The sequence below is a fragment of the Eurosta solidaginis genome, chromosome 3 (assembly GCF_040869045.1).
Source record: "Eurosta solidaginis isolate ZX-2024a chromosome 3, ASM4086904v1, whole genome shotgun sequence".
Taxonomy (NCBI): domain Eukaryota; kingdom Metazoa; phylum Arthropoda; class Insecta; order Diptera; family Tephritidae; genus Eurosta; species Eurosta solidaginis.
In genome coordinates this window covers 231848061-231875296 of record NC_090321.1, presented here as the reverse complement: position 1 = coordinate 231875296, position 27236 = coordinate 231848061, and the positions used below count along the sequence as shown (strand labels likewise).

Here is a 27236-nt window from a genome sequence, read left to right as displayed (position 1 = left end):
GTGAACAACACAAAATATTACATAGTTTTAAGTTAAGATTAACGGCTTTAAAAGTTATTCCAAGAAAAAAATTAAAGGATAATTAAAATAAATCATCCACCTTAAGTAACGGCTTCAATTCGGGACAAATAAAAGAGTTGCCAGCATAGGCAGCATCTACATGCAACCAAACACTTGGAAATTTCTGCAATTCTTGTCCAATCTCCGGTAGGTTATCAAAGGCACATGAACCAGTAGTGCCCAGCGTTGTGGAAACAAAAAACGGCACTAAACCTTGTAGCTCATCCTCCAACATAGCCTCAATCAAAGTTCTGCCGCGCAAGCTGGCATTTTCATCGGGCTCTAAAATGCGCAATTTTACAAAACTTATCATAGCCGCCTTCTCAACACAACTGTGCGCCTCCTTCGAACAATAGGCAATCAATTTCGATAATAGATGACTTTCTTCGGTCAAGGGATTTTTAGCCATAAGGCGTTTAAGCGCTTGAGCGCGTGCCGCCAGCATACAAACCAAAACACATTCTGAGGCGGAGGTCTGTTTAAATGAAAAAATGCACAAACAAGATAAATAAAAAATGTTAAACAAAATTTCATAAAATTATATAAATTTATTATTAGGCTCGTTGATATAAACTTACGCTTTTAAATTTTTCATTTCATGTTTGGTTTGTTTACCTGTATAACACCCCCACCTGTGCTGCCATCTGTTAATGCCAAAAAGTGGCTTGGCAGTCCAATAGCTTTGCCTTGAAAAAAAAAAAGAAAAAGAAAATTAAGTTTATACGATTTCTATTAAATTTCCATTAAGTTTAATAATCATTAATTTCTTTGCAGTTTTAATGATTATTTGATAGATTATTAATTAATTTTTTTCACATCACCCAGCAATAAATAATTAATTAATTAAAAATAATCATGATTATTTGCCATTAAAAAAATTTATTTGAAAAATTTGCCGTTGCTTTAGATTAAAAACAATCAAGTAAATAAATTAGTGAAAAACTTAAAATAAATAAAACAATTAAAATTAATCAAATAATTAAAGCTAATCAAATAACTGAAATTAATAAAACATTTAAAATTAATCGAACAATTTAAATCAATCCAATATTTAAAATTGATCAAACAATTAAAATAAATCATATAATAAAAATAAATCAAACAATAAAAATTTATCTAACAATTAAAATTAAACAAATAATTATAATAAATCAAATAATTAAAATTACTTAAACAATTAAAATACTCAAACGATTAAAATTACATACACGATTAAAACTAATCAAAAAATTAAAATTATTCAAACAATTAAAGCAAATCTAACAATTAAAAAAAATTAAACAACTAAAATTTATCAAAAATTTTAATATATTAAAATAATTTAAATCAATCGAACAATTGAAATTAATTAAACAATTAAAATTGATCATACTATCAAAATTAATCAAATCATTCAAATTAATAAAACAAATAAAAATAACAAACATTTAGAGTTCGTCAAAGAGTTGAAAACAATCAAATAACTAAAACAAACAATTAAAATTAATTAAACAGTTAAAATTAATAAAATATTTATAATTATTCAAAAACCTTAAAGCAATTTAACAGTTAAAGTTAACCAAAATTATTAAAATTAATCAAACAGCTAAAATAAATTATACAATTACAACGAATCAATTAATTAAGATCAATCGAACAACTAAAGTAAACGAAATAATTAAAATTAAACAAATAATTTAAATAATTTAAATTAAACAAGCAGTTAAAATTAATCAAACAGCTAAAATAAATCAAATAATCAAAGTTAATAAATTTACATTAATCAAATAAAAAAATAATCAAACATTTAAAATGAATCAAAACATTTAAAATTGATAATGCAATTAATATCAATTAAACAATTTAAATTTATTTAAATAATAGCTTAGGTTAGGTCATATATGTAATACTCCTACATTGCTAATAGAAAATGCTCGCAATGTGTTTTGAATTCGAAATCAAAAGAAGACAGCCCTTAAAATGTTTGTGATTGTAGCAGCATAAGTGTGACAAGAAAAAATTTAAATTTAGGTACATTCGATTATTGAATACAGCAATATATCGGCACTCTGATGTTTGGGAATGTACCTAGAATTTTGTAGCAATATAGGAGTATTACATGGGTTAGGTTAGAGTCGCCACCGGTGCGAGCACCAGTGCACTTAGGCCCATAAAGGGCCCGTTGTGATACCACGTGGATCTCTCCCCTACTCAAACCATCAAATCCATTCAGCAAACGTCAGGAATTTCTTATGTTCCATCTTAGCCAGATCGCAAAGATCGTCAAAGAAGGGAGATCCCAGAGATTTCCTCCTCTTGTGCCAAAGCGCAGGACAATCGCACAGAAAATGCTTGACTGTTTCTATATCCTCTTCGCCTTTGCAGCTCCTGCAGTACTACTTACAGGGAGCAACCAGCCGTTTTGCATGCCTCCCGATTGCTATGTGGTCGATTATAAGTCCAACCACCAGAGATATGTCCTCCCTTTCAAGAAGATGGAGACTTCTCGTGCGTCTCGCTTCCCATTCAGACTCAGAGATTTACGGCACTTCTGTGACCGATCCAAACTCCTTTAATGCAGCCTGGCTGTCAGAGTAAATACAAATTTAGCTATAGCCATGTACAGCCTTTCTCAGTTGATCGACTTAGCCACCTCCGCCTGAAAGACGCTGCAATGATCGGGTAGGCTAAAGGATAGATTCCATCCTAGTTAAGGTGAAAAGACACCGCTCTACCCACCTTATTATCCAGTTTAGAGTTGTCAGTATATATCTATCGCTCAGGTCCTGCGGGTCCTTCAACCAATAATCCCTCTCCGGGATAACAACCTCGTACTTCATATCTTAAAAAAACAGTCGGAGCGCAATAAACCGATTAAGGCGAATCCAGATTATTAAGGATGGCTGCTAGGCCATCCACATTGTCTCTAGAGCCGAATAACTCTCGCAGCCGCAGAGTAGAAAATACCGCACATTGCTTGGCCATTTTAAATAATAAAAATCAATAAATAATTAGAATTAATTATAGAACTAAAAATTATTATATATATTAAAATTAATTAAACAATCAAAGTTGCCAAGCATTTAAAATTAATAAATAAATTAAAAACGATTTGGCAACAAAATTAATCAAATAATTAAAATTTATCAAATATTTAAAATAAATCAAACTAAATATAATCAAATAATCAAAATTTATAATAATAATCAAAATTTATCAAAAAATTTATCAAACAATTAAAACTAATTAAATAATATAAACAAATCAAATAATAAAATTTATTCAAACAATTAAAAATAACAAAGCAATTAAAAGTAATCAAAATTAATCAAAAAATTAAAAGTAAATAAATAATAAAAACAAATCAAATAATAAAATTTATTCAAACAATTAAAAATAATAAACCAATTAAAAGTAATCAAATAATTAAAATTAATCAATCAATTAAAAGCATACTTTAAGAAGCTAAAATTCCGGCAGCATGCAAAAATATGTGAAGACGACTTCAGAGCTCTGAAGTACATTTTTAACAAACATAGAGCTCTCGAGGCCAAAACAATTACACATCCAAAAAAAAAATCGATTGTCATAACACCCAGTTATGAGAAAAATAATTTTGGATGTATTTAGAGAGACAAAGAATATAAAATAATTAGTAAATCGCCTACCCAACCAATCTAGAACAATCGTTTCCAACTCTGTACATGCCGGACTCGCTGCCCATGAGAAGCCAATACAACCGATGCCATCGCCCAACATATCACCCAAGATTGATTCGTAAGCATTTCCCGCGGGAAAGTAAGCATGAAATTGTGGATGTTGCCAATGAGTAACACCTGGCATTATTTTATCTTCAACATCTTGCATTATTTTGTTCCATTCCTCGGGCTCATATGGCGCCTCAGCTATGTAAATGTGTGTGGGAAAAAATTAACAATTATTAATATTTACGACACAAATAAAATCTATACATAATAAACAAAATTATCTACAATTAAACATAAAATTAATTACAATTCAATGGAAAACTTTTCAATGGAATATTTTTCATTTTACGCATGGAACGCCAGCACAGTTCGTTACTTGCATCGAAGACTTACAGACATCGATGGGAATTTGAACCGTGCTAGTTTTCGTTGGAAGCGAAGGTATATTCTTGATTCCGAAATTCTGTACCAGTTATTTGTACCATTAAAAGTGATATCTAAGTAATATCTTAAGTTAAGTATGTGGAGGCTTTTAATGTATATAAGTACCTCTACAGGCTTTTTACTCCATATCACGAAGAAATTGACAGTCACCCTACCTAGATGGAAGACTCTATGCCATCCCAGAGCGACGAATTCGCAGAGAATATGAACCGGCTCTCTTTGCTGGGAGTTTAAACAATTTGTCCTAGGCATTCAATCCAGTGTCGACTGAACTGCTTTGTTTCCTAGTTATTTATGGTTTTCCTAGTGCCTTTGCTAAAAGGCTCTGTACCAAGCACCCTGATTGGCTAGCTATAGATAGGATTACCATCCTAACAAAACGATGTTTTTGGCTTCCAGATCATTAAGGACTCCAGTACATTCATCAACTAGCTTAGAAGTAATTGTGTAAGCTGCGAAGCAAGTAAGGCTGCCTGGCTGTTTGATAATAATGAGAATACTTCTCGAGGATAAGCCTCTTCGCAGATATTCTCTACCGCAAACTTCTATTGCATAGTTTCTGCCTGAAAAGTTGTGGGTTAACATCCCATTGGTATCGATTTCTTGAAGTTCGGTTAATAGATGCCAGCTGCCGTTTTTTCGTCATAAAATTTTGATCAATTCGTAAACCAGACCTCTGAGTCAGGGTCAGTATGTGGATTTCATGTTTTCCAAAGAGTTCTGTCCACAATGGACACCTCAAGTTTCTGTGCGTATGGACATCACGTAGTTGCTCTTTTAAAATAAATAAATGTTAGGCGCGATGACCTCCGAAGAGATTTTAGGCCGAGCTTCTCTTCCGATTTGCGTCTTGCTGCTTTTTAATTTTTCCTTCAAATTGGCGTGGTGGTACCTACATATTTATGCCTACTCCGAACGGCGTCTGCTAGGCAGATGAGTTTTCACTAAGAAGCCCGGAGTGCTTGCCAAATCTCCGCCCCTCAGCGACTCCGCTTGAAAAAAAAAACTTTTTTCTAATTGAAAAAAAAAAAAAACTGTTTTAAAATATTGATATTGTTTTGCGGCTCTTGAACCCTTGGATGTGGTAGGCGGAACCCGCTACCACCACACCACGGCGGCCGCCTAGTGGCCACAATTGACTAAATTGTTCCTCCCAGTGCAATACTGATTTTTCTTATTTTTTACGTGGTTAGCACCAAGCGATTAATCATTGGGCTTACCTATATCCTTGCCAATCTTAGCTTGTTCGTTCGATACGTCGATGTGTCGTGTTATCGAAAGTCGCTGAGATGTCAATAAAAGTGCAGAGGGCTATAACTTCAGACTCCAATTTCTTCCGTAGGGCTATGAATAGCCGTTTTCGTGAATGTTAATGTCTTATAGGCACGTTGAGAGAGGAAGTGGGTTCACCTTACTTATATGCTGGTCAAACATTTTCTGCATGGAGAAACGAACTGAGGCTATTCAGTCGATAAGACTAGGGCAGTTGCTCCAGTTTCCTTGGCTTTGGTATGAATACTACCTTAACCTCTGTCCACCTTTTTAGATTGTAGCCGAGTAGCAGAGATGCCTTATATAGATTGACTAAGGATGAGGCTTTATGGTTTATTCCCTGCTACAACAGGCGTGGATAGACCCCATCCGGGTTTCGTGACTAGAATGGGTTAAAAGTAGATAAACCTCATTGCACTTTGCTTTGTTGCTAGGCTTTTTTCTTTACCACTAATGTTGGGGCAGACCCCCAATATGAGGGAGTGTTGAGAGGCTGTTATACAGTCTGGAAAGTGGGCTTTAAGTGGGAGCTTACTTGTCTCTTCTGTTTGCTTAGTGTAGCTTCCATCTGTCTTTTTCAGAGTGCCAATTACGTTTCTGTGATCTTTAGAGAGGAAGATCATCACAATGCTCTCTCCAGGTAGCCCTCTTAGATCTCATAGTCCCTTAAGGAAGATCTATACCTCATTTATCAAGAGATATTGGAAAACGTACGAAAATATGCATAGTTTCAAAAATAAATATTTTTAAATCTACGAATGGGAAATTTTATAATAAACTATTTATATCTAAATGAAATTCGTTCACTACTAAATAATTTTGAATATACCAGTATTTGTGTAGAGCAAATCACTGACGTAGTTACAAATTCGTAAACATAAATCTTGCAGCTTCACGAGTAATCAGTACGGACAATCAGGAAATATTTTAGTTAAATTAGATAAATTTTCTAAAATTAAACACATTTCTTTGGTAAACAATTTAAAACTGGAAATTAAAAATAGACTATATTGTGCAACAAAAATACTGTAAAACGAAAATTTGCAACAACAGAGTATCCATGATATTTTTATGAAAGAGGGGCATGCTACTTTGGTCCCGAAAAGATATTGAACTGTAACGAATTCTGAGGATTACTGATATTTATACACCTCCGCTAATGTTCGTATTGCTAAACTGTTGAACAAATTACTCCAATATTCAGTATTGCAAACTGGGCTTTATTTAGATTACTTTGAGAGTACACTCAGAGAAAAAATCGTTCTAAAACGAACGAAACAATATCAAAATTAAGAACATTCGTTGACAAAAGTCTGTTAAGTACGTTTTTTCTTAACTCGTGACCAATGGGCTTGTTTTACGAACAGGTTTACCAAGCACACCGTTCGTATTTTATGACCACTTTGGTATTGATGTGTGAACCTTCTGTGCTCATTTCAACACTACTTGGGCTTGATTTAAGATTTTTCGTTCTCACGCTTCCAGAACGATTCGTGGTCGATTTAACAGTTTTCGTTCTCAATTCAAGAATGGTTTGTGCTTGATCATTGGTGGGAGTGGGAAGGTACCATTTATTTATTTTTTTTTTAATAAATAATTATTTTGTCATTAATAAAAAATACTAATAACAAAAAAAAATATTTATTATTAAAATTCCAAAAGATTAGAAAAAACGTATAATACGCATTTTTTTCTTATATATCTCTTGTTGTTATTCTTATCTGATTATGCAATTTGAATGTATATTTTAAACATTGCATAACAAGATTGAGAATTACCTGTGCATATGTGACTGGAACTCAACAAAAAATAAAAGTTAAAAAAATAGAATATAAAAAACTTGTTTTAAAAAACTTCAGAGTTTGACGGTCATCGAACTCGGGCCTCACGATCGCAACCGTAACATCATAGCCGCTGGGCCACTACAACTGTTTGATAGCTTGTGCCAAATGTTGTATTTAACATTGTAGAACACACGAATTATACCGTTTCTTTTTTCTTGCACTTAATTTAAGAGCGTTGTTCTTAATTTAAGAACATTGTTCTCATTAATAGAACATTTGTTTATATTTTAAGACCAGCCGTTCTCTTTTCAAGAAAATTGTTGTCAGTTCAAGAACAAGGTTGTTGTTTTGAGAACAGGTCGTTCGTTTTTCAAGAACAAAAAAATAAGAACATGGAAAGCTTGAATTGAGTCCGGTGGTGCTAGGTTTTAGAACGGCGTTTTTCTCTGAGTGTAGTACTTCACAATTATACTTCACAACCAATAGCGTGTTTAAATCAAAACTGATTACTGATTACTCAGCAGGTCTAGACGTTTCGCCTTCTAGAACTTTTGTATATTCTGCTTGGTTATCATGTATATTTGTAGTTTGTGTTTATCTTGTAGCCATATGCGGGTGTATGTGTGAGTACTACTTCGGCTTATGATTACATGTGTTTGTGAGTATCTCTTCGTTGTCTTGTATGTATGTGTGTAAATGATGATTGATTTGTTCATGTAAACAAGAGTGGCAGCTTACTTTATTGCTGTGCCTTTATTTTCTAACATAATGTAGAATATTTTTGGCCGTTAATATAAACTATTTTAAAATTTTAATGAGCCCAAGACCGGTTTTAAATAAAACAAATGAATATGTTTTTGTATGATTTTTAATAATCGGGGATTGCCCATATTGCTTTTTTTTTTTATATGTATGAAAACATTTATTTGAAGCAATTTTTTAATTTTATAATTTATTTAATAACAGACAAAATTGGTTAATTCGTTGTAGTTCTATAAATAGAACGAAAACAGCAACAAAACCAAAGTTTCTTTGAAAACCGCCGTACCAAGCATAGCTTTAACACATAATTGCATACGAAGTATGCAATGTGTAAAAGAATAAAATATGCAAAAAGAAGACAATTGGGAAAGACTTCACAACAGGCATGACGTAGCTGAATGCGTTTACAACCATTTCAACTATCGTAGGGGTGCGAGTTCGACTCCCACTCCCGGGAGAAAAGGCTTTGAAGAGATTTACAAGGTATAATCGAAACAGATGTCGCCTTGTCCGTCCTGATGTCACGTTGTTTAAATTTTTCCCAAATTATTAAATAAATTATAAAATTAAAAAATTGCTTCAAATAAATGTTTTCATACATATAAAAAAAAAAGCAATATGGGCAATCCCCGATTATTAAAAATCATACAAACAGACAAAATTGGTTAATTCGTTGTAGTTCTATAAATAGAACGAAAACAGCAACAAAACCAAAGTTTCTTTGAAAACCGCCGTACCAAGCATAGCTTTAACACATAATTGCATACGAAGTATGCAATGTGTAAAAGAATAAAATATGCAAAAGGAAGGCAATTGGGAAAGACTTCACAACAGGCATGACGTAGCTGAATGCGTTTACAACCATTTCAACTATCGTAGGGGTGCGAGTTCGACTCCCACTCCCGGGAGAAAAGGCTTTGAAGAGATTTACAAGGTATAATCGAAACAGCTGTCGCCTTGTCCGTCCTGATGTCACGTTGTTTAAATTTTTCCCAAATTATTAAATAAATTATAAAATTAAAAAATTGCTTCAAATAAATGTTTTCATACATATAAAAAAAAAAGCAATATGGGCAATCCCCGATTATTAAAAATCATACAAACAGACAAAATTGGTTAATTCGTTGTAGTTCTATAAATAGAACGAAAACAGCAACAAAACCAAAGTTTCTTTGAAAACCGCCGTACCAAGCATAGCTTTAACACATAATTGCATACGAAGTATGCAATGTGTAAAAGAATAAAATATGCAAAAAGAAGGCAATTGGGAAAGACTTCACAACAGGCATGACGTATCTGAATGCGTTTACAACCATTTCAACTATCGTAGGGGTGCGAGTTCGACTCCCACTCCCGGGAGAAAAGGCTTTGAAGAGATTTACAAGGTATAATCGAAACAGCTGTCGCCTTGTCCGTCCTGATGTCACGTTGTTTAAATTTTTCCCAAATTATTAAATAAATTATAAAATTAAAAAATTGCTTCAAATAAATGTTTTCATACATATAAAAAAAAAAGCAATATGGGCAATCCCCGATTATTAAAAATCATACAAACAGACAAAATTGGTTAATTCGTTGTAGTTCTATAAATAGAACGAAAACAGCAACAAAACCAAAGTTTCTTTGAAAACCGCCGTACCAAGCATAGCTTTAACACATAATTGCATACGAAGTATGCAATGTGTAAAAGAATAAAATATGCAAAAAGAAGGCAATTGGGAAAGACTTCACAACAGGCATGACGTAGCTGAATGCGTTTACAACCATTTCAACTATCGTAGGGGTGCGAGTTCGACTCCCACTCCCGGGAGAAAAGGCTTTGAAGAGATTTACAAGGTATAATCGAAACAGCTGTCGCCTTGTCCGTCCTGATGTCACGTTGTTTAAATTTTTCCCAAATTATTGAATATGTTTTTGTTTTAACTTATTATCACTCAATATTTCGAATTCAGTCTGTATTCATCATCAGGAGTTAGAAATACACAAAACGAAAAAAGCTGTTTTTTGTACACAAACAAAAATTTTTAAAACAAAACATCACTACTTACTTCTTCAACTGTTGAAATGTTGTTCAGAAACGGTAAAATAAACTTCAAAATAATGATTTGTAATTCAATTTGAACTTCAAAATACTCAAATATAGTCGAAAAATGCACTTCCGAGTGGTCAAGTGTACTTCATAGAACGATTTGTATTTCAAAAAAGTCAATTCAATTCAGAAACTGTAAATTGTGTTTTAGGACAGTAAATAGTACTTCAGAAACCATAAATCGTATTTCAAAAATCCTTAACTGTACTTTAAAATAGTCGATTCAACTACAGAACCCGTAAATTGTGCTTGAGAAACCACTTATTGTGCCTCAGTTGCACTTTCAAAGTCTTATACTGTACTTTAAAGTAAGAGCATACTATTCTGAAGACAAACTATTCCGTGTTGTAACGGTGTCGGCTACCATACCGAAGGACCTCATATGAGATGAACGTTTATTCTCATTTTACGGTTTTTGAAGTACAATATCCCGTTTTGTTTATTCTGAAATTAATTTTACGGTTTCTGAAAAAACAACTGACTATTCTGAAGTATATTTTACAGCTTCTAAAGCGTAATATTGTATTCTGAAATCAATGTTAAGGTTTCTGAAGTAGAATTGACTATTCTGAAGAACAATTTTTGTTTTCTGAAGTACACTTGTAAAAAGTGTAGTTTACTTTTAATTTGCGTAGACATTTTTAATTGGTCACGCGGTATTTTATTTCCATTTGTGCGTAATTCTACAAAGTTTAGGCTTATATTACTAAAAAATATTGTTCCTTATTTCTTTAGTGACATTTCATACGAACACTTGACAATTTCACCATTTCTTCTTCCACCTTTTTGTTTGCATTTTCCGCGGGGCATCTGTGCCAATTGGTACGTGCTGATGCAGCATGTTGCTAAAGATTTGCTGGGTATTTTTACTTCTGGATTGAAACGACTGTGGAAGAACTAATCTACGAGAGTAGAAGTGTTTGTATAATATGTCAAGCATTTTACTGGAAGCGATATTGAAGGGGTGACATAAGGGCAACGGTAATAACGTCGATTTACCTTACGACCATTTCAAAGTCAGTTGAAGATATGACCATATGAAATGGTCAAACGTCATATTTCAAATGTTTACACTGTTAACGATGTTGATATAATGACTATCCCGCTTTTCCGAATTGGTCATAAAGTCAACTGTTTTTTTGTCAACTGACCTAAGGTCAATTATTTTGTTTCGCAACTCCACGTATTAAAATGCTGACAACTGTTGAATTACAGTTGCGCAATTTTATTTTCACTATACTTTTGTTCAGTCGAATGAATATATATTTTGGTAAAATTCTAGTAAAAAATCGTACAAAAAACCCAGTAAGGTCTTCTCTGAGATAAGAAGAACTTAGGCCAACCGGCGAATAAGCCTCACCTCCTTTATGCATTAAACACTGTTTAGACTTATCGACTTGCATAAAAGAGACAACGCAAACCTTCTGCAAGATGGACGCAGCTCGGCACGCATACCGGAAAGGCAAATCAGATGAAACCGCCCTTCACGAGTAATCATTGAACTGCAAAGAATACACCTTGGCAGCCTTCCTCGACATCGAGGGTGCCTTCAACAGCGTTCAAACGAAAGCCATACACAGGCCACTTATACAATCGATTAGATGCTTAGAAGTATGGTCGTCAACGCAACTTAAGAAGCTGGCTTTGTTTGTAAAATGGCTAACAGAGGTACACCTCAGGGGGGTGTGCTACACCTCTTATTTGAATACTGGTAGTTGATGAAATTCTAGAAATCTGTAGGGCAGAAGGAACGAGGTTAGGTGCAAATATCGTGGCATGATACCCGTCACAATATTAAGCTGGGAAAGTAACCTTGAGGTTTGATCGCAGAAAGCTCTTGCAGCCCTCCAAATGATCTTATGGCTATTTGAAGTCGTCATTGCATCAATTGACCTTTTACCGTTAACTTTATGTAACACCTGCGGGACGCATGAAACCCCTCGAAGAGCAAATAAAAAAATAATAACGCACCACTAATTGCGTGTTTAAATCAAACTGATTACTGACTACTCAGCTTGCGCTGCTTTTATACTCTCCGTTGCTTCATTCGCATATTTCTACTAAAGTCTAGACGTTTCGCCTTCTAGAGGTGCTGTATCTCCTGCTTGTTAATTGAGCTACATATAAGCGTGTGTGTGTGTGGGTAACAACTTCGGCTAATGACTACATCTGTGTGTGAGTTATCTCTTCGTTGCCTTTATATATGTGTGTAAATGATGATTGATGTGTTCATGTATATACGAGTGGCTGCTTCATGTTTTTTTATTGTTGCGTGATTATTTATTTAGTATCAGCTTAGTAATGCTAATATTCGTCACAATATATAAATTATTCTAATATTTTGTTTTTAGGCTATTTGACCTATTGTGGGTTCCAGTGGGAAATAAAAATATGGTAATTATTCCACTGTTGCGGCCCTACGTTTCGCTAGCCGTCCTAGCTTCTTCAGGGGCGAAGTCTATTTATTTTTAACAATAAAACATAAGAAATAATTACATTAGTTTTTGGTGACGATTTTTTAAATTATTTACATCAACAACAATAAGGTGTCACAAAACAACAATTTTAGCTAAGCTAATACTAATTGAGGTACAAAAAGGACGCACATACATATATACACGTAAACAAAAATTAATATCACTCACATGATATTTTTCTTAACTCTAAAAATTTTTGGTACCACTTGCAATGGGTATCATAGTCATACTAAACATAAAAATATTATAAACATAAAAGATAGCTTGCTGCAATCGCTTCTGTATCCTCCCTCTTGTTTATCGTGATTTCCCTTTTTTGCATTATTCGAAGGCTCTCTAACGTGTATCGGACTTTTCCTCTTTTATTTTTGTCTATTATTGTGGTATTCGCGAGATCAGCTGTATGTCCAGTTGATGTTATGTGTTGTGATAACGCAGTGTTGTTCTTTTTCTTCTGTATGTCAGCTTTGTGTTCTCTTAGTCGTACGCTCAGATTTCGCTTTGTGGTCCCAATATATACCCGGTTGCAATTTTCGTTAAAAAGTTAAGTGACTAAGAGAACACGAAGCTGACATACAGAAGAAAAAGAACAACACTGCGTTATCACAACACATAACATCAACTGGACATACAGCTGATCTCGCGAATACCACAATAATAGACAAAAATAAAAGAGGAAAAGTCCGATACACGTTAGAGAGCCTTCGAATAATGCAAAAAAGGGAAATCACGATAAACAAGAAGGAGGATACAGAAGCGATTGCAGCAAGCTATCTTTTATGTTTATAATATTTTTATGTTTAGTATGACTATGATACCCATTGCAAGTGGTACCAAAAATTTTTAGAGTTAAGAAAAATATCATGTGAGTGTTATTAATTTTTGTTTACGTGTATATATGTATGTGCGTCCTTTTTGTACCTCAATTAGTATTAGCTTAGCTAAAATTGTTGTTTTGTGACACCTTATTGTTGTTGATGTAAATAATTTAAAAAATCGTCACCAAAAACTAATGTAATTATTTCTTATGTTTTATTGTTAAAAATAAATAGACTTCGCCCCTGAAGAAGCTAGGACGGCTAGTGAAACGTAGGGCCGCAACAGTGGAATAATTACCATATTTTTATTTCCCACTGGAACCCACAATAGGTCAAATAGCCTAAAAACAAAATATTAAAATTTATTAAAATTGACCGGAATAACCCAAATACTTATAAATTATTCTGTTTCAGGGAAAAGTTGAATTTAGTTGCGTTGTGTACTTTTCCTTCAACCAATATCAGGAAGTTTCCGTTTTTTGACACAACATGTTGCTAATGATTTACTTGGCATGTATGGTGGAGTTAAAAAAGATTTTTCTTTTAAGAGCACCAATATCTACTTGGGAACCCTTATAGATTCCCTACATTGTAAATTCATCCTAAGACATACAAAGAATTTACCAATGACTGCTATTTAAAGAAGGCAATTGGGCAAAATTGTACAATAACAATGGCTTGGCTTTGGCTGAATGTGTTTGTTGCAACTCAGCCAGGAGCACGGATTCGAACTCCACTCCCGGGAGAAAAAGCTTTGATGAAATTTAGAAGGTATAATCTAAACAGCTGTCGTCTTGTCCGTCCTGATGTCGCGTTAAAATTTTTCACAATTTATTAAAAAAAGCATCTACATATGTTGCACTGTGTGCGAATTTCGAAAAAAAAAAACTTACATGGTATTAAATGTCTGAGGTATCCAGGCTCCACACTGGGCGTAACACGTCGATCCTTAAGCGTATTCATGTATTTGCAAATATATTCCACCATCTCAGTGCCATGTTTTCGAAATGCCTCACTATCCATACTTTATTGCGTGTCGTATTAGGAGTTTAGCTGGTGTTGAATTGTAGTTTATACAAACAAAGTTTGACTAGATTACTGGTTTTGGATTAGCACCAAATTTTCACTAAATACATTTTTTTTTATTTAATTAGCGAGACATGTTCATATTGCTTTATACAATTGTTTTTTTATTGATATTAGAAAAAATTACAAAGTTTACAAACGGCGATGGTTGCTAGGACATCTTTCTGAATTTCACTTCTTCATCAGTTAGCTTCTCGGGAGCAGACTATTGAGCTCGAAATCTCCAACATTCATACTTTATACTAGTATAAAAGCAGATGCCTTTAAATACTCAACCATATGAATGCTTTGAAATTGCTCTCTAAGTATTGCCTTTTTGTTGCTATTCCTTTATTTACCATCAAATGTTACTAAGCTCTTAAGCGCGCCTATAAATATTCCACACAATTAGGATTAAAAAGCATATAGAATTAGTATGTACCTAAAACGAGCAGCGGGGCATTCATATGGCTGAGTGGCTAAAGGCATCATCTGCCTTTACACTAGTATAAAGTATGAATGTTGGAGATTTCGAGTTCAATACTCAGCTCCCGAAAAGCTAGCTGATGAGGAAGTGAAATGCAGAAACATGTCCAGCAACCATCGCTGTTTGTAAACTTTTTAATTTTTCTCTTATATCAAAAATTATTTTTTTTATACCATTGAAAATATTTAATTTAGGACTATTTTTATTTTATTTTTTTTGAAATAAAATATAAAAGATTTGTATTTACATTTTTCGTGCATACTTCAAATTAAAGCGCCTAAAATTGTTTACTACCATATAAATAAACAAAGCCAGGGAACTAGTTTTCGGCGACTCTGGGTCTAGTCTTGCGAAGTATATTGAAGATACCATAGATAGCCAATAATTACAGCGATATCAACAACTTTACTTGAAAAATGTTTCTTCTCCTCTCTTCATCCTCCTCTTTCCTCAACACCAACTTTTTCTTATGCTTTATTACTGCCCCTTTTCATCTCACCCTCTACTTCTTTTTCTCCTACTATTGACTATATTCGAACTTTGGTGCCATTATAACACATACATACACGTTCATTTTTATTTATAACGGTTAAACACGTTCTGTGTTCGTGTCCTGCGCTCGCCAGGTCAAGGCTCCAGCTATTACGCCCGGCAGAGTGGTCAGATCTCGAGGCAGCAATTAAGCCAGGTCCTAGAATACTTCTAGTGTTTGTCAAGTGGACAAAGTTATTCTATAACATGGGGCCTGGTGCCTAATTGGATTTTTCTGTTTGGTCGTCACACAAATTGTGCTAACACTATGGACACCGTTCAATCTATATGAGGTCTTTATTGACCGGCCAGTTCGACCTAACCCAACCGTCCCTTTCCATCTCAACCTCTCTTTCTTTCACTCTTTTTAATAACCTTTTGATAACCTTCGAACTTTGGAGCCTATACAACACAAATTGGCAGAGCTTCTCTTCCAGTTTATGATGTGCTGTTTTTTTCCACAGCTTCGAACGCCATGTTTTTTTTTTTCAGAAATACACTCGATCTTGCGAAACCACTCTTAAGCGTGACCGCTTTTAGAAAAATTTCTAGTATTTTTATATAGCATTTTCAGATCAAATTAAACTTTTTTCAAGTCAAATGAAACTTTTTTTCAAATGAAATGACACTTTATTCAAATCAAATAAAATTTTTTTCAAATCAAATAAATTTTTTTTAGTTTCAAATAAAACTTTTTTTCATTTTAAATGAAACCACTTTTGGCTTTGCACCGTGTGTCATAGATATCCTAAAATAATTCCAAAACATTAATGCCAATCGTCTTTTATAATATTGCTCTTTATTAGATGTTCTTTAACCCGACCACTATTTATAATACACCTCAATAAAAAACCTTGTCACCAAATGCCCAGTTCAGTGAGTTAATGCTGCAGTCAAGTTGTGCTTAGATCTGCACCCGAACTGCAGCTTCCGCTAACGCTAAAACTCCATCGCCAAAAATAACTTAAGAAATATCATATGGTCACAGGGATTAACAGCCTAACTCCTATAATTATACTCAGTTGAGCAGAGCTCACAGAGCATATTAAGTTTGATTGGATGACGGTTGGTTGTACAGGTATAAAGGAATCGAGATAGATATAGACTTCCATATATCAAAATTATCAGGATCGAAAAAAAATTTGATTGAGCCCTGTCCGTCCGTCCGTCCGTCCGTTAACACGATAACTTGAGTAAATTTTGAGGTATCTTGATGAAATTTGGTATGCAGGTTCCTGAGCACTAATTTCAGATCGCTATTTAAAATGAACGATATCGGACTATAACCACGCCCACTTTTTCGATATCGAAAATTTCGAAAAACCGAAAAAGTGCAATAATTCATTACCAAAGACAGATAAAGCGATGAAACTTGGTAGGTGAGTTGAACTTATGACGCAGAATAGAAAATTAGTAAAATGTTGGACAATGGGCGTGGCACCGCCCACTTTAAAAAGAAGGTAATTTAAAACTTTTGGCAGCTGTAATTTGGCAGTCGTTGAAGATATCATGATGAAATTTGGCAGGAACCTTACTCCTATTACTATATGTACGCTTAATAAAAATTAGCAAAATCGGAGAAGGACCACGTCCACTTTTAAAAAAAAATTTTTTTTAAGTAAAATTTTAACAAAAAATTTAATATCTTTACAGTATATAAGTAAATAATGTCAACATTCAACTCCAGTAATGATATGGTACAACAAAATACAAAAATAAAAGTAAATTTCAAAATGGGCGTGGCTCCGCCCTTTTTCATTTAATTTGTCTAGGATACTTTTAATGCCATAAGTCGAACAAAAATTTACCAATCCTTTTGAAATTTGGTAGGGGCATAGATTTTATGACGCTAACTGTTTTCTGTGAAAATGGGCGAAATCGGTTGAAGCCACGCCCAGTTTTTATACACAGTCATCCGTCTGTCTTTCCGCATGGTCGCTAACACGATAACTTGAGCAAAAATCGACATATCTTTACTGAACTTAGTTCACGTATTTATCTGAACTCACTTTATCTTGGTATAAAAACTGAACGAAATCCGACTATGACCACGCCCACTTTTTCAATATCGAATATTACGAAAAATGAAAAAAATTCCATAATTCTATACCAAATACGAAAAAAGGGATGAAACATGTAATTGGATTGGTGTATTGGCGCGAAATATAACTTTAGAAAAAACTTTGTAAAATGGTTGTGGCACCTACCATATTAAGTAGAAGAAAATGAAAAAGTTCTGCAGGGCGAAATAGAAAACCCTTGAAATCTTGGCAGGTATTACATATATAACTAAATTAGCGGTATCCAACAGATGATGTTCTGGGTCACCCTGGTCCACATTTTGGTCGATATCTAGAAAAGGCCACCTATACAACTACCACCACTCCCTTTTAAAACCTTCATTAATGCCTTTAATTTGATACCCATATCGTACAAACACATTCTAGAGTCACCCCTGGTCCACCTTTATGGCGATATCTCGAAAAGGCGTCCACCTATAGAACTAAGCCCCACGCCCTTTTAAAATACTCATTAACACCTTTCATTTGATACCCATATCGTACAAACATATTATAGAGTCACCCCTGGTCCACCTTTATGGCGATATCTCGAAAACGCGACCACCTATACAACTACCACCACTCCCTTTTAAAACCTTCATTAATACCTTTAATTTGATACCCATATCGTACAAACAAATTCTAGGTTAACCTCTGGTCCACCTTTATAGCGATATCTCGAAACGGCGTCCACCTATGGAACTAAGGATCACTCCCTTTTAAAATACTCATTAACACTTTTCTTTTGATACCCATATCGTACAAACATATTATAGAGTCACCCCTGGTCCACCTTTATGGCGATATCTCTAAAAGGCGACCACCTATAGAAGGAAGGTCCACTCCCTTTTAAAATACTCATTAACACCTTTCGTTTGATACCCATATTGTACAAACGCATTCTAGAGTGACCCCTGGTCCAACTTTATGGCGATATCTCGAAAACGCGACCACCTATACAACTACCATCACTCCCTTTTAAAACCCTCATTAATACCTTTAATTTGATACCCATATCGTACAAACAAATTCTAGGGTCACCTCTGGTCCACCTTTATAGCGATATCTCGAAACGGCGTCCACCTATAGAACGAAGGCCCACTCTCTTTTAAAAATACTCATTAACGCCTTTCATTTGATACCCACAAACAAAGTCTATAGCCACCCCTGGTCCACATTTATTGCGATATTTCGAAAAGGCGTCCACCTATAGAACGAAAGCCCACTCTCTTTTAAAAATACTCATTAACACCTTTCATTTGATACCCACAAACAAAGTCTATAGTAACACCTGGTCCACCTTTATTGCGATACCTCGAAAAGGCGTCCACCTATAGAACTAAGGCCCACTCCCTTTTAAAATACTCATTAACACCTTTCGTTTGATACCCATATTGTACAAACGCATTCTAGAGTCACCCCTGGTCCACCTTTATGGCGATATCTCGAAAACGCGACCACCTATACAACTACCACCACTCCCTTTTAAAACCTTCATTAATACCTTTAGTTTGATACCCATATCGTACAAACAAATTCTAGGGTAACCTCTGGTCCACCTTTATAGCGATATCTCGAAACGGCGTCCACCTATGGAACTAAGGATCACTCCCTTTTAAAATACTCATTAACACTTTTCTTTTGATACCCATATCGTACAAACATATTATAGAGTCACCCCTGGTCCACCTTTATGGCGATATCTCTAAAAGGCGACCACCTATAGAAGGAAGGCCTACTCTCTTTTAAAAATACTCATTAACACCTTTCATTTGATACCCACAAACAAAGTCTATAGTCACCCCTGGTCCACCTTTATTGTGATACCTCGAAAAGGCGTCCACCTATAGAACTAAGGTCCACTCCCTTTTAAAATACTCATTAACACCTTTCGTTTGATACCCATATTGTACAAACGCATTCTAGAGTGACCCCTGGTCCAACTTTATGGCGATATCTCGAAAACGCGACCACCTATACAACTACCATCACTCCCTTTTAAAACCCTCATTAATACCTTTAATTTGATACCCATATCGTACAAACAAATTCTAGGGTCACCTCTGGTCCACCTTTATAGCGATATCTCGAAACGGCGTCCACCTATAGAACTAAGGATCACTCCCTTTTAAAATACTCATTAACACTTTTCTTTTGATACCCATATCGTATAAACATATTCTAGAGTCACCCCTGGTCCACCTTTATGGCGATATCTCGAAAAGGCGACCACCTATAGAACGAAGGCCCACTCTCTTTTAAAAATACTCATTAACACCTTTCATTTGATACCCACAAACAAAGTCTATAGTCACCCCTGGTCCACCTTTATTGCGATACCTCGAAAAGGTGTCCACCTATAGAACTAAGGCCCACTCCCGATATATCGATAGCGATATTTCGAAACGGCGACCACCTATGGAACTAAGGATCACTCCCTTTTAAAATACTCATTAACACTTTTCTTTTGATACCCATATCGTATAAACATATTCTAGAGTCACCCCTGGTCCACCTTTATGGCGATATCTCGAAAAGGTGACCACCTATAGAACGAAGGCCCACTCTCTTTTAAAAATACTCATTAACACTTTTCTTTTGATACCCATATCGTATAAACATATTCTAGAGTCACCCCTGGTCCACCTTTATGGCGATATCTCGAAAAGGTGACCACCTATAGAACGAAGGCCTACTCTCTTTTAAAAATACTCATTAACGCCTTTCATTTGATACCCACAAACAAAGTCTATAGTCACCCCTGGTCCACCTTTATTGCGATACCTCGAAAAGGCGTCCACCTATAGAACTAAGGCCCACTCCCTTTTAAAATACTCATTAACACCTTTCGTTTGATACCCATATTGTACAAATGTATTCTAGAGTCACCCCTGGTCCACCTTTATGGCGATATCTCGAAAAGGCGACCACCTATACAACTACCACCACTCCCTTTTAAAACCCTCAATAATACCTTTAATTTGATACCCATATCGTACAAACACATTCTAGAGTCACCCCTGGTCCACCTTTATGGCGATATTTCGAAACGGCGACCACCTATGGAACTAAGGTTCACTCCCTTTTAAAATACTCATTAACACTTTTCTTTTGATACCCATATCGTATAAACATATTCTAGAGTCACCCCTGGTCCACCTTTATGGCGATATCTCGAAAAGGTGACCACCTATAGAACGAAGGCCCACTCTCTTTTAAAAATACTCATTAACACCTTTCATTTGATACCCACAAACAAAGTCTATAGTCACCCCTGGTCCACCTTTATTGCGATACCTCGAAAAGGCGTCCACCTATAGAACTAAGGCCCACTCCCTTTTAAAATACTCATTAACACCTTTCGTTTGATACCCATATTGTACAAATGTATTCTAGAGTCACCCCTGGTCCACCTTTATGGCGATATCTCGAAAAGGCGACCACCTATACAACTACCACCACTCCCTTTTAAAACCCTCAATAATACCTTTAGTTTGATACCCATATCGTACAAACAAATTCTAGGGTCACCTCTGGTCCACCTTTATAGCGATATCTCGAAACGGCGTCCACCTATGGAACTAAGGATCACTCCCTTTTAAAATACTCATTAACACTTTTCTTTTGATACCCATATCGTATAAACATATTCTAGAGTCACCCCTGGTCCACCTTTATGGCGATATCTCGAAAAGGTGACCACCTATAGAACGAAGGCCCACTCTCTTTTAAAAATACTCATTAACACCTTTCATTTGATACCCACAAACAAAGTCTATAGTCACCCCTGGTCCACCTTTATTGCGATACCTCGAAAAGGCGTCCACCTATAGAACTAAGGCCCACTCCCTTTTAAAATACTCATTAACACCTTTCGTTTGATACCCATATTGTACAAACGCATTCTAGAGTCACCCCTGGTACACCATTATGGCGATATCTCGAAAACGCCCCCACCTATACAACTAACACCACTCCCTTTTAAAACCCTCATTAATACCTTTGATTTGATACCCATATCGTACAAACAAATTCTAGGGTCACCTCTGGTCCACCTTTATAGCGATATCTCTAAACGGCGTCCACCTATGGAACTAAGGATCACTCCCTTTTAAAATACTCATTAACACTTTTCTTTTGATACCCATATCGTACAAACATATTCTAGAGTCACCCCTGGTCCACCTTTATGGCGATATCTCGAAAAGGCGACCACCTATAGAACGAAGGCCCACTCTCTTTTAAAAATACTCATTAACACCTTTCATTTGATACCCACAAACAAAGTCTATAGCACCCCTGGTCCACCTTTATTGCGATATCTCGAAACGGCGTCCACCTATGGAACTAAGGATTACTCGCTTTTAAAATACTCATTAACACCTTTCATTTGATTCCCATATCGTACAAACAAATTCTAGAGTCAACCCTGATCCACCTTTATGGCGATATCCCTAAATGACGTCCACCTATAGAACTATGGCCCACTCCCTCACAAAATACTCTTTAATGCCTTTCATTTGATACACATGTCATACAAACACATTCCAGGGTTTCCCTCGGTTCATTTTCCTACATGGTGATTTTCCCTTATGTTGCACCATAGCTCTCAACTGAGTATGTAATATGCGGTTACACCCGAACTTAACCTTCCTTATTTGTTTTATATAGGAATTAGGCGCTTATTCTTAGGACCATGTGTTACAAAATGTTCAGGCGCAGATCTGGAACTTTGGCTGTTCCAATAGAATTCAGTAAATAAAACGGCGCTGGAAGTCAAGGTCTGTTTGTTTCTGTTTTCACGATATATGTGACGACCGTCACAGTTACTTCAACTTAATCACAAAATTATAACTCAACAAGTAAGGGTGTAACCGAAAATTATATACTCAGCATGAGCTTCAATTATACAGTTCATTTACGATAAATAACTTTTCTACATAACACGTGCCACCGCCCATTTAAAATAAAAATGTCTCCCAATTTCCTCTTACAATAAAACTTTGTAAGTGAAATATCATTGATACCTACAATACTATTTTCCGCTAAAATATAGCTTATTATTCTAGTCTACGACCCTTTTAAACTTATTTAATATAAGAGTAGGTGTGGTCATTAGGCGATCCCGTCCATTTTTACTAGAAATATTTCCTGCTATTAAGAAAGTACATATGTATTCCCAATTTTATACTTTAATTTTTCTTCGAGTTATGGTTCCCAAAACATAAAAAATAAATCAAATAAGAGACAGTGCCACGCCCATTTTCAAAAATTTAAATATATTTTAACTTTTTGTTATAATTCCATTATCCATATCCTTTTTTGCAAAGATATAACTTATTTTACTATTATTTTAAAAGTGGGCGTGGTTCTTAACCGATTTCGTTAATTTTTCTTCGTAGTATTCCTTATAGTAAAGGCAAGCTCTCTGCTGAATTTTGTTATGATAGGTTTAACGACTTTTGATTTATGATTTATAATATTTCTAAAATTAATTTTATCACAGGTGGGCGGTGTCAAAAATGTTTTCAAATTTTATAAGGAGTCTCAATATCAGTCCACACATCAAATTTCAAAATTCCAGGTGTATTATTTACTAAATAATCAGTTTTTTTGTGTTTTATAAAATGTTATATATATAAAAAGTGGGCGTGGTTATCATCCGGTTTCACTCGTTTTCAATACCAATCTATTCTGGGTCCAGGTAAGCCCGTATACCGAATTTGGTGAAGATATCCCAATATTTGCTTAATTTATCTTGTTAACGAACGTACAGACGGGCGGACCATTTTTTTTCGATACCAATGCAATCAATCGTTATGTTTGCACGCAGAGTATAAAAACAGAAAACGCCCCAAATTCTAACCTTCTCTAACGCTAAAACTCTATGGAGTGATCAATTGTACCTGTTTATGCTTGAACGGGTAGTGTCGGACTGGTCCGCTTTATAACCCTACGGGTACTGTCGGACAGATCCCTTTTGTACTGTTCGACACTTCCTCTTTGTACCCATACGGGTAGTGTCGGACAGATCCTCTTCGGACCTCTACACCCACTGTCAGACTAGTCTCTTTTGTTGGCCCATGGGTACTGTCCGACAAGTCCTCTTTCTACCCGTACGGGAATTCTTACGGATTTTATAGTTTTTTTCACTCTAATGCAATATTCTTAATTTTTTTTTTCGTATTGGTGTTGTACAATAATAAAAACAAAACAAATATTACGATAATGGAACATATGGTCCTACACTGAAAGAAATGGTGCTAGTAAAATCAACAAATCGGTTCTGTTCTTCTTGACTTAACGGAGATTCAGTGAAGTTGATCGAATTACGGTTAATTCGACCGAGTTCTTTGTCCAACGAACAAATTAGTTTAGTCATTTCAACAGAAGAGAAATTGTCGCTCTTAAGTTAACAAAATTCTGTAAAATTGACAGATTCCTGGTCAATCTAACTGATTTTTCCGTTGACACAACTGATCTCACTGGTCATTTCAACAGCGATCAACAGTCAATACATGAGCAAATTTCAAAAAGAATTTTACGCTCACTGCGCTCTCTACTTTGTACTTATGATGATGGTGCCTTTTGTTTTAAAAAAATACCAAAATAAGAAAACCAAAAAAAAAAAAACACACAAAATGGGAAAACAACAAAAAACTAATTTTTCAGTTATCAATACAAATCGAAAAACCCTTTTTTGAATTTTCTGTGCAAAAAATTATGAGATACCGGGACACCTATTTATCGGGTACAATTTTGCAACTTCTCCTCCAAGCAAAATGCAAAATTGCGCCCTCTTGTTGCAAAATTTTTGTTTGAACGAACAGGATTTTTCCAAAGTTAGTAACATTTTGTTCAAGTTTTTACGAATTTTCACTCATGCGAAAGACTTTAATAATATAATAAAAAACACCATTTTTTAATGTTGATGTTTCCGACAACACAAAAGTTTGAGTTGTTTTGGAATCGTTTCAACTTAAAGTGTTACGAAAATTAAACTTGCCGAATTACATTTAAAGTTACTCCAGTGGTGACTTAACTTCTAGCGATTTGATTCTTTACTTTTCTATAACTTACAAGTTCTCTATTTAAAATGTGATGTCAAACATTTATACTACAAGTTCGAAACAATCAAGTGTGGCAACTACATGCGAGAGAAGAAATTGAGAATGAGCTGAGCTGCAACCGAAAGAATTGAGAATCAGTTTTGTGACTACTTTTTTCGTTTCTATTTGCAAAGTGAAGTTCAAAACTATAAATTAAATAAATTATAAAATATAAAATTTGGTGAAAGTGCGTTTAATAAAACAAAATAATAAAGTGTATAATGTTTAATGTGTGCCAACATATTTGATGTAAGCCCAATTGACGTTCGGTTAGTAAGTGCCACCGTGGTGTGACGGTAGCGTGCTCCGCGTGCCACAGCGTATGCCCTGGGTTCGCACCCCGGCAATGCAACATCAAAATTTTAGAAATAAGGTTTTCCAATTAGAAAAACATTTTTCTAAGCGGGGTCGCCCCTCGGCAGTGTTCGGCAAGCGCTCCGAGTGTATTTCTGCCATGAAAAGCTACCCCGAAAAGTATTAACTCATTTCTGGGTCTGAATTTTTTTCAAATTTTGGCGATCTGTGTTATAAAATTAATTTCTGTGTAGTAAAATGAAACTTTTTCAAGTCAAATGCAACTTCTTTCAAATCAAATGAAACTTTTTATCAAAACAAAGGAATTTCTTCCGAGTCAAAACATTCGACTAGTTACAATATTTTTGGTAAAATAAAAAATAAAAATAAATAAATGAAGAAAATTATTTATAAAGTTTTTTAATAATTTTTATTACTATCTAGGAGTTTGCTGATGCATATATTTATTTAGTACTTAATTTATTGCAAACACTTTTTTATTTCAAGATATTATTATTATAATTATTTTATGATTTTCGTTTTTAATAATAATTTTTTCTTAAATATTTTTTAACATAATTAATTTTTATGTTTATTTAATTTAATTTGATTTCTTTATTGTTTTTTTTTTTCATAGCAATAATCTTACAATTTTATCATCAATTTATTTTATGGTGGTGTTTTGCTTTGTTAAAACTTGTATAACAATTTTAGTTTATATTAAAAAAAGCATAATTTTGCTAGAGTGTTTTTATTTTAAGGTGTTATTGTTATTTGTTTGTTTTCGTTTTTAAATTAATTAATAATTTATTATATTCTCATATGAAATATTTTTAATTGATTTTATTACAATTTTGCTCTATTTTGCGCTTTATTATTTATTTATTTATTTTTTGTGTTGCTTTTTTAGTAAATTTTTATAAAAAATTTTAGTTTATAACAGATTGTTTTTTCTTTTTTGTTTTATCGGCCTATTGATAAAGGATTCAAGGTTCGATTCGAGCAATGGGCCAGAACAATATTTTTTTTTTATATAATGATAATTATTGTTTTTTTTAATTTTTCTATAATTGAAAAATTGTATTTTGTTATAGAAAAATAAAAAAAAAACAATAATTATTATTATATAAAAAAAAAAAAGTTATTGTTCTGTCCTTGAGCTCGAATCGAACGCTGAATTTTAGTTTATATTAAAAAAAAATACAACTTTTTGCTAAATTGTTTTTATTTTAAGATATTGTAATTTGTTATATCTGCTTTTATTCTTAAAATTGTTTTTAAATATATTTTTTTATTTATCTAGAAGTAAGTTTTATTCTGGTATGAAATATATTTTAAGCTTATTTTATTTCATACATTTTATTTATTGTATCTTTTTACACAAATAACTTTTCAAGGAAATTTGTTCACTAAATATTTTCTTTTAAACAAATTAGTTAAAATTTAAAACTTTTTAATGTGTGTTATACTTTAAGTTGTAATTTTTTATTTATTTGTCTAAAAATTAATTATTTTCTAGTATGAAATATATTTTAAGTTTATTTTATTTCATAACATTTTTTTCTTGTATGTATTTACACAATAATTTTTAAAAATGTATTCAAAGAAATTTGTTCACTAAATATTTTTTTTTTTAATTAAATAGCTATAACATAAAACTTTTAAATTTTTGTTGTACTTAAGTTGCAAATTTTTTTAAACCCAAAACTATGTATTTGCAAATATTTGTCACCAAGTTTTAATTTCTCAACCAATTTTTATTTGAATTTATTGCTTGGTTTTTGCTATTTTTTACTATTGTATGTTTTCACATCGTTTAAATTTAGTTTTTATTTTGAAAAATTTAGAGGTAAATTATTTGTTTTTAAGCTATTGCTAAAACCATCCAGCACTTTTTTTTACCACTCACTGGCTTTTGTTCAGCAGTTCAGCACTTCAGTTCAGAAATTACGATTTTTCTTAGAACCGCTCGAATCGCTATCTTAGCGTTAACTGATCTTACATTTGTAATTTATCTATGAAATAACCTCGCTATACTTGCTTCCTGTCCTATGCACGCACACACTTACTTATTTATATGTTGTAGGTATTGTTCATGTCATCATGACAACTTCCAATCCACCCACATAAACTTCAACCAATTCCAACAATTATTAGAAAAATGTGTAAATAAAGGAAATTGGTGAAAGTAAGCGAGAAAAATGTTGCACCATAGCGCAAATGTGTACAAGAAAAGCGTATTGCGTTAATAAACGAGCATACATACATACACAGACCTAACAAAAATTCTTCCACTAC

At 34.0% G+C, this 27236-nt stretch overlaps 2 protein-coding genes across 7 annotated transcripts in view; one reads left to right on the top strand and one right to left on the bottom strand.

Moving 5' to 3' along the window:
- The window catches only part of Rpp25 (ribonuclease P protein subunit Rpp25), a 175932-nt gene that overhangs the window by 119325 nt on the left and 29371 nt on the right, over window positions 1–27236 (top strand). The window lies entirely within an intron of this gene.
- The window catches only part of Tdc2 (Tyrosine decarboxylase 2), a 65323-nt gene that overhangs the window by 15675 nt on the left and 22412 nt on the right, over window positions 1–27236 (bottom strand). Inside the window, exons 1-5 of one of the 5 annotated variants that reach the window (XM_067775497.1) lie at window positions 26848–27040; window positions 14286–14564; window positions 3708–3944; window positions 676–746; window positions 101–535 (exon numbers count right to left, since the gene is read on the bottom strand). In XM_067775497.1, coding sequence (XP_067631598.1) covers window positions 101–535; window positions 676–746; window positions 3708–3944; window positions 14286–14415 — 873 coding nt within the window. In that variant the 5' untranslated portion in view covers window positions 14416–14564; window positions 26848–27040. Of the gene's footprint in view, window positions 1–100; window positions 536–675; window positions 747–3707; window positions 3945–14285; window positions 14585–26847; window positions 27041–27236 lie in introns of those variants that run through there. The other 4 variants (XM_067775496.1, XM_067775500.1, XM_067775499.1 and 1 more) reach the window with 4 other exon arrangements.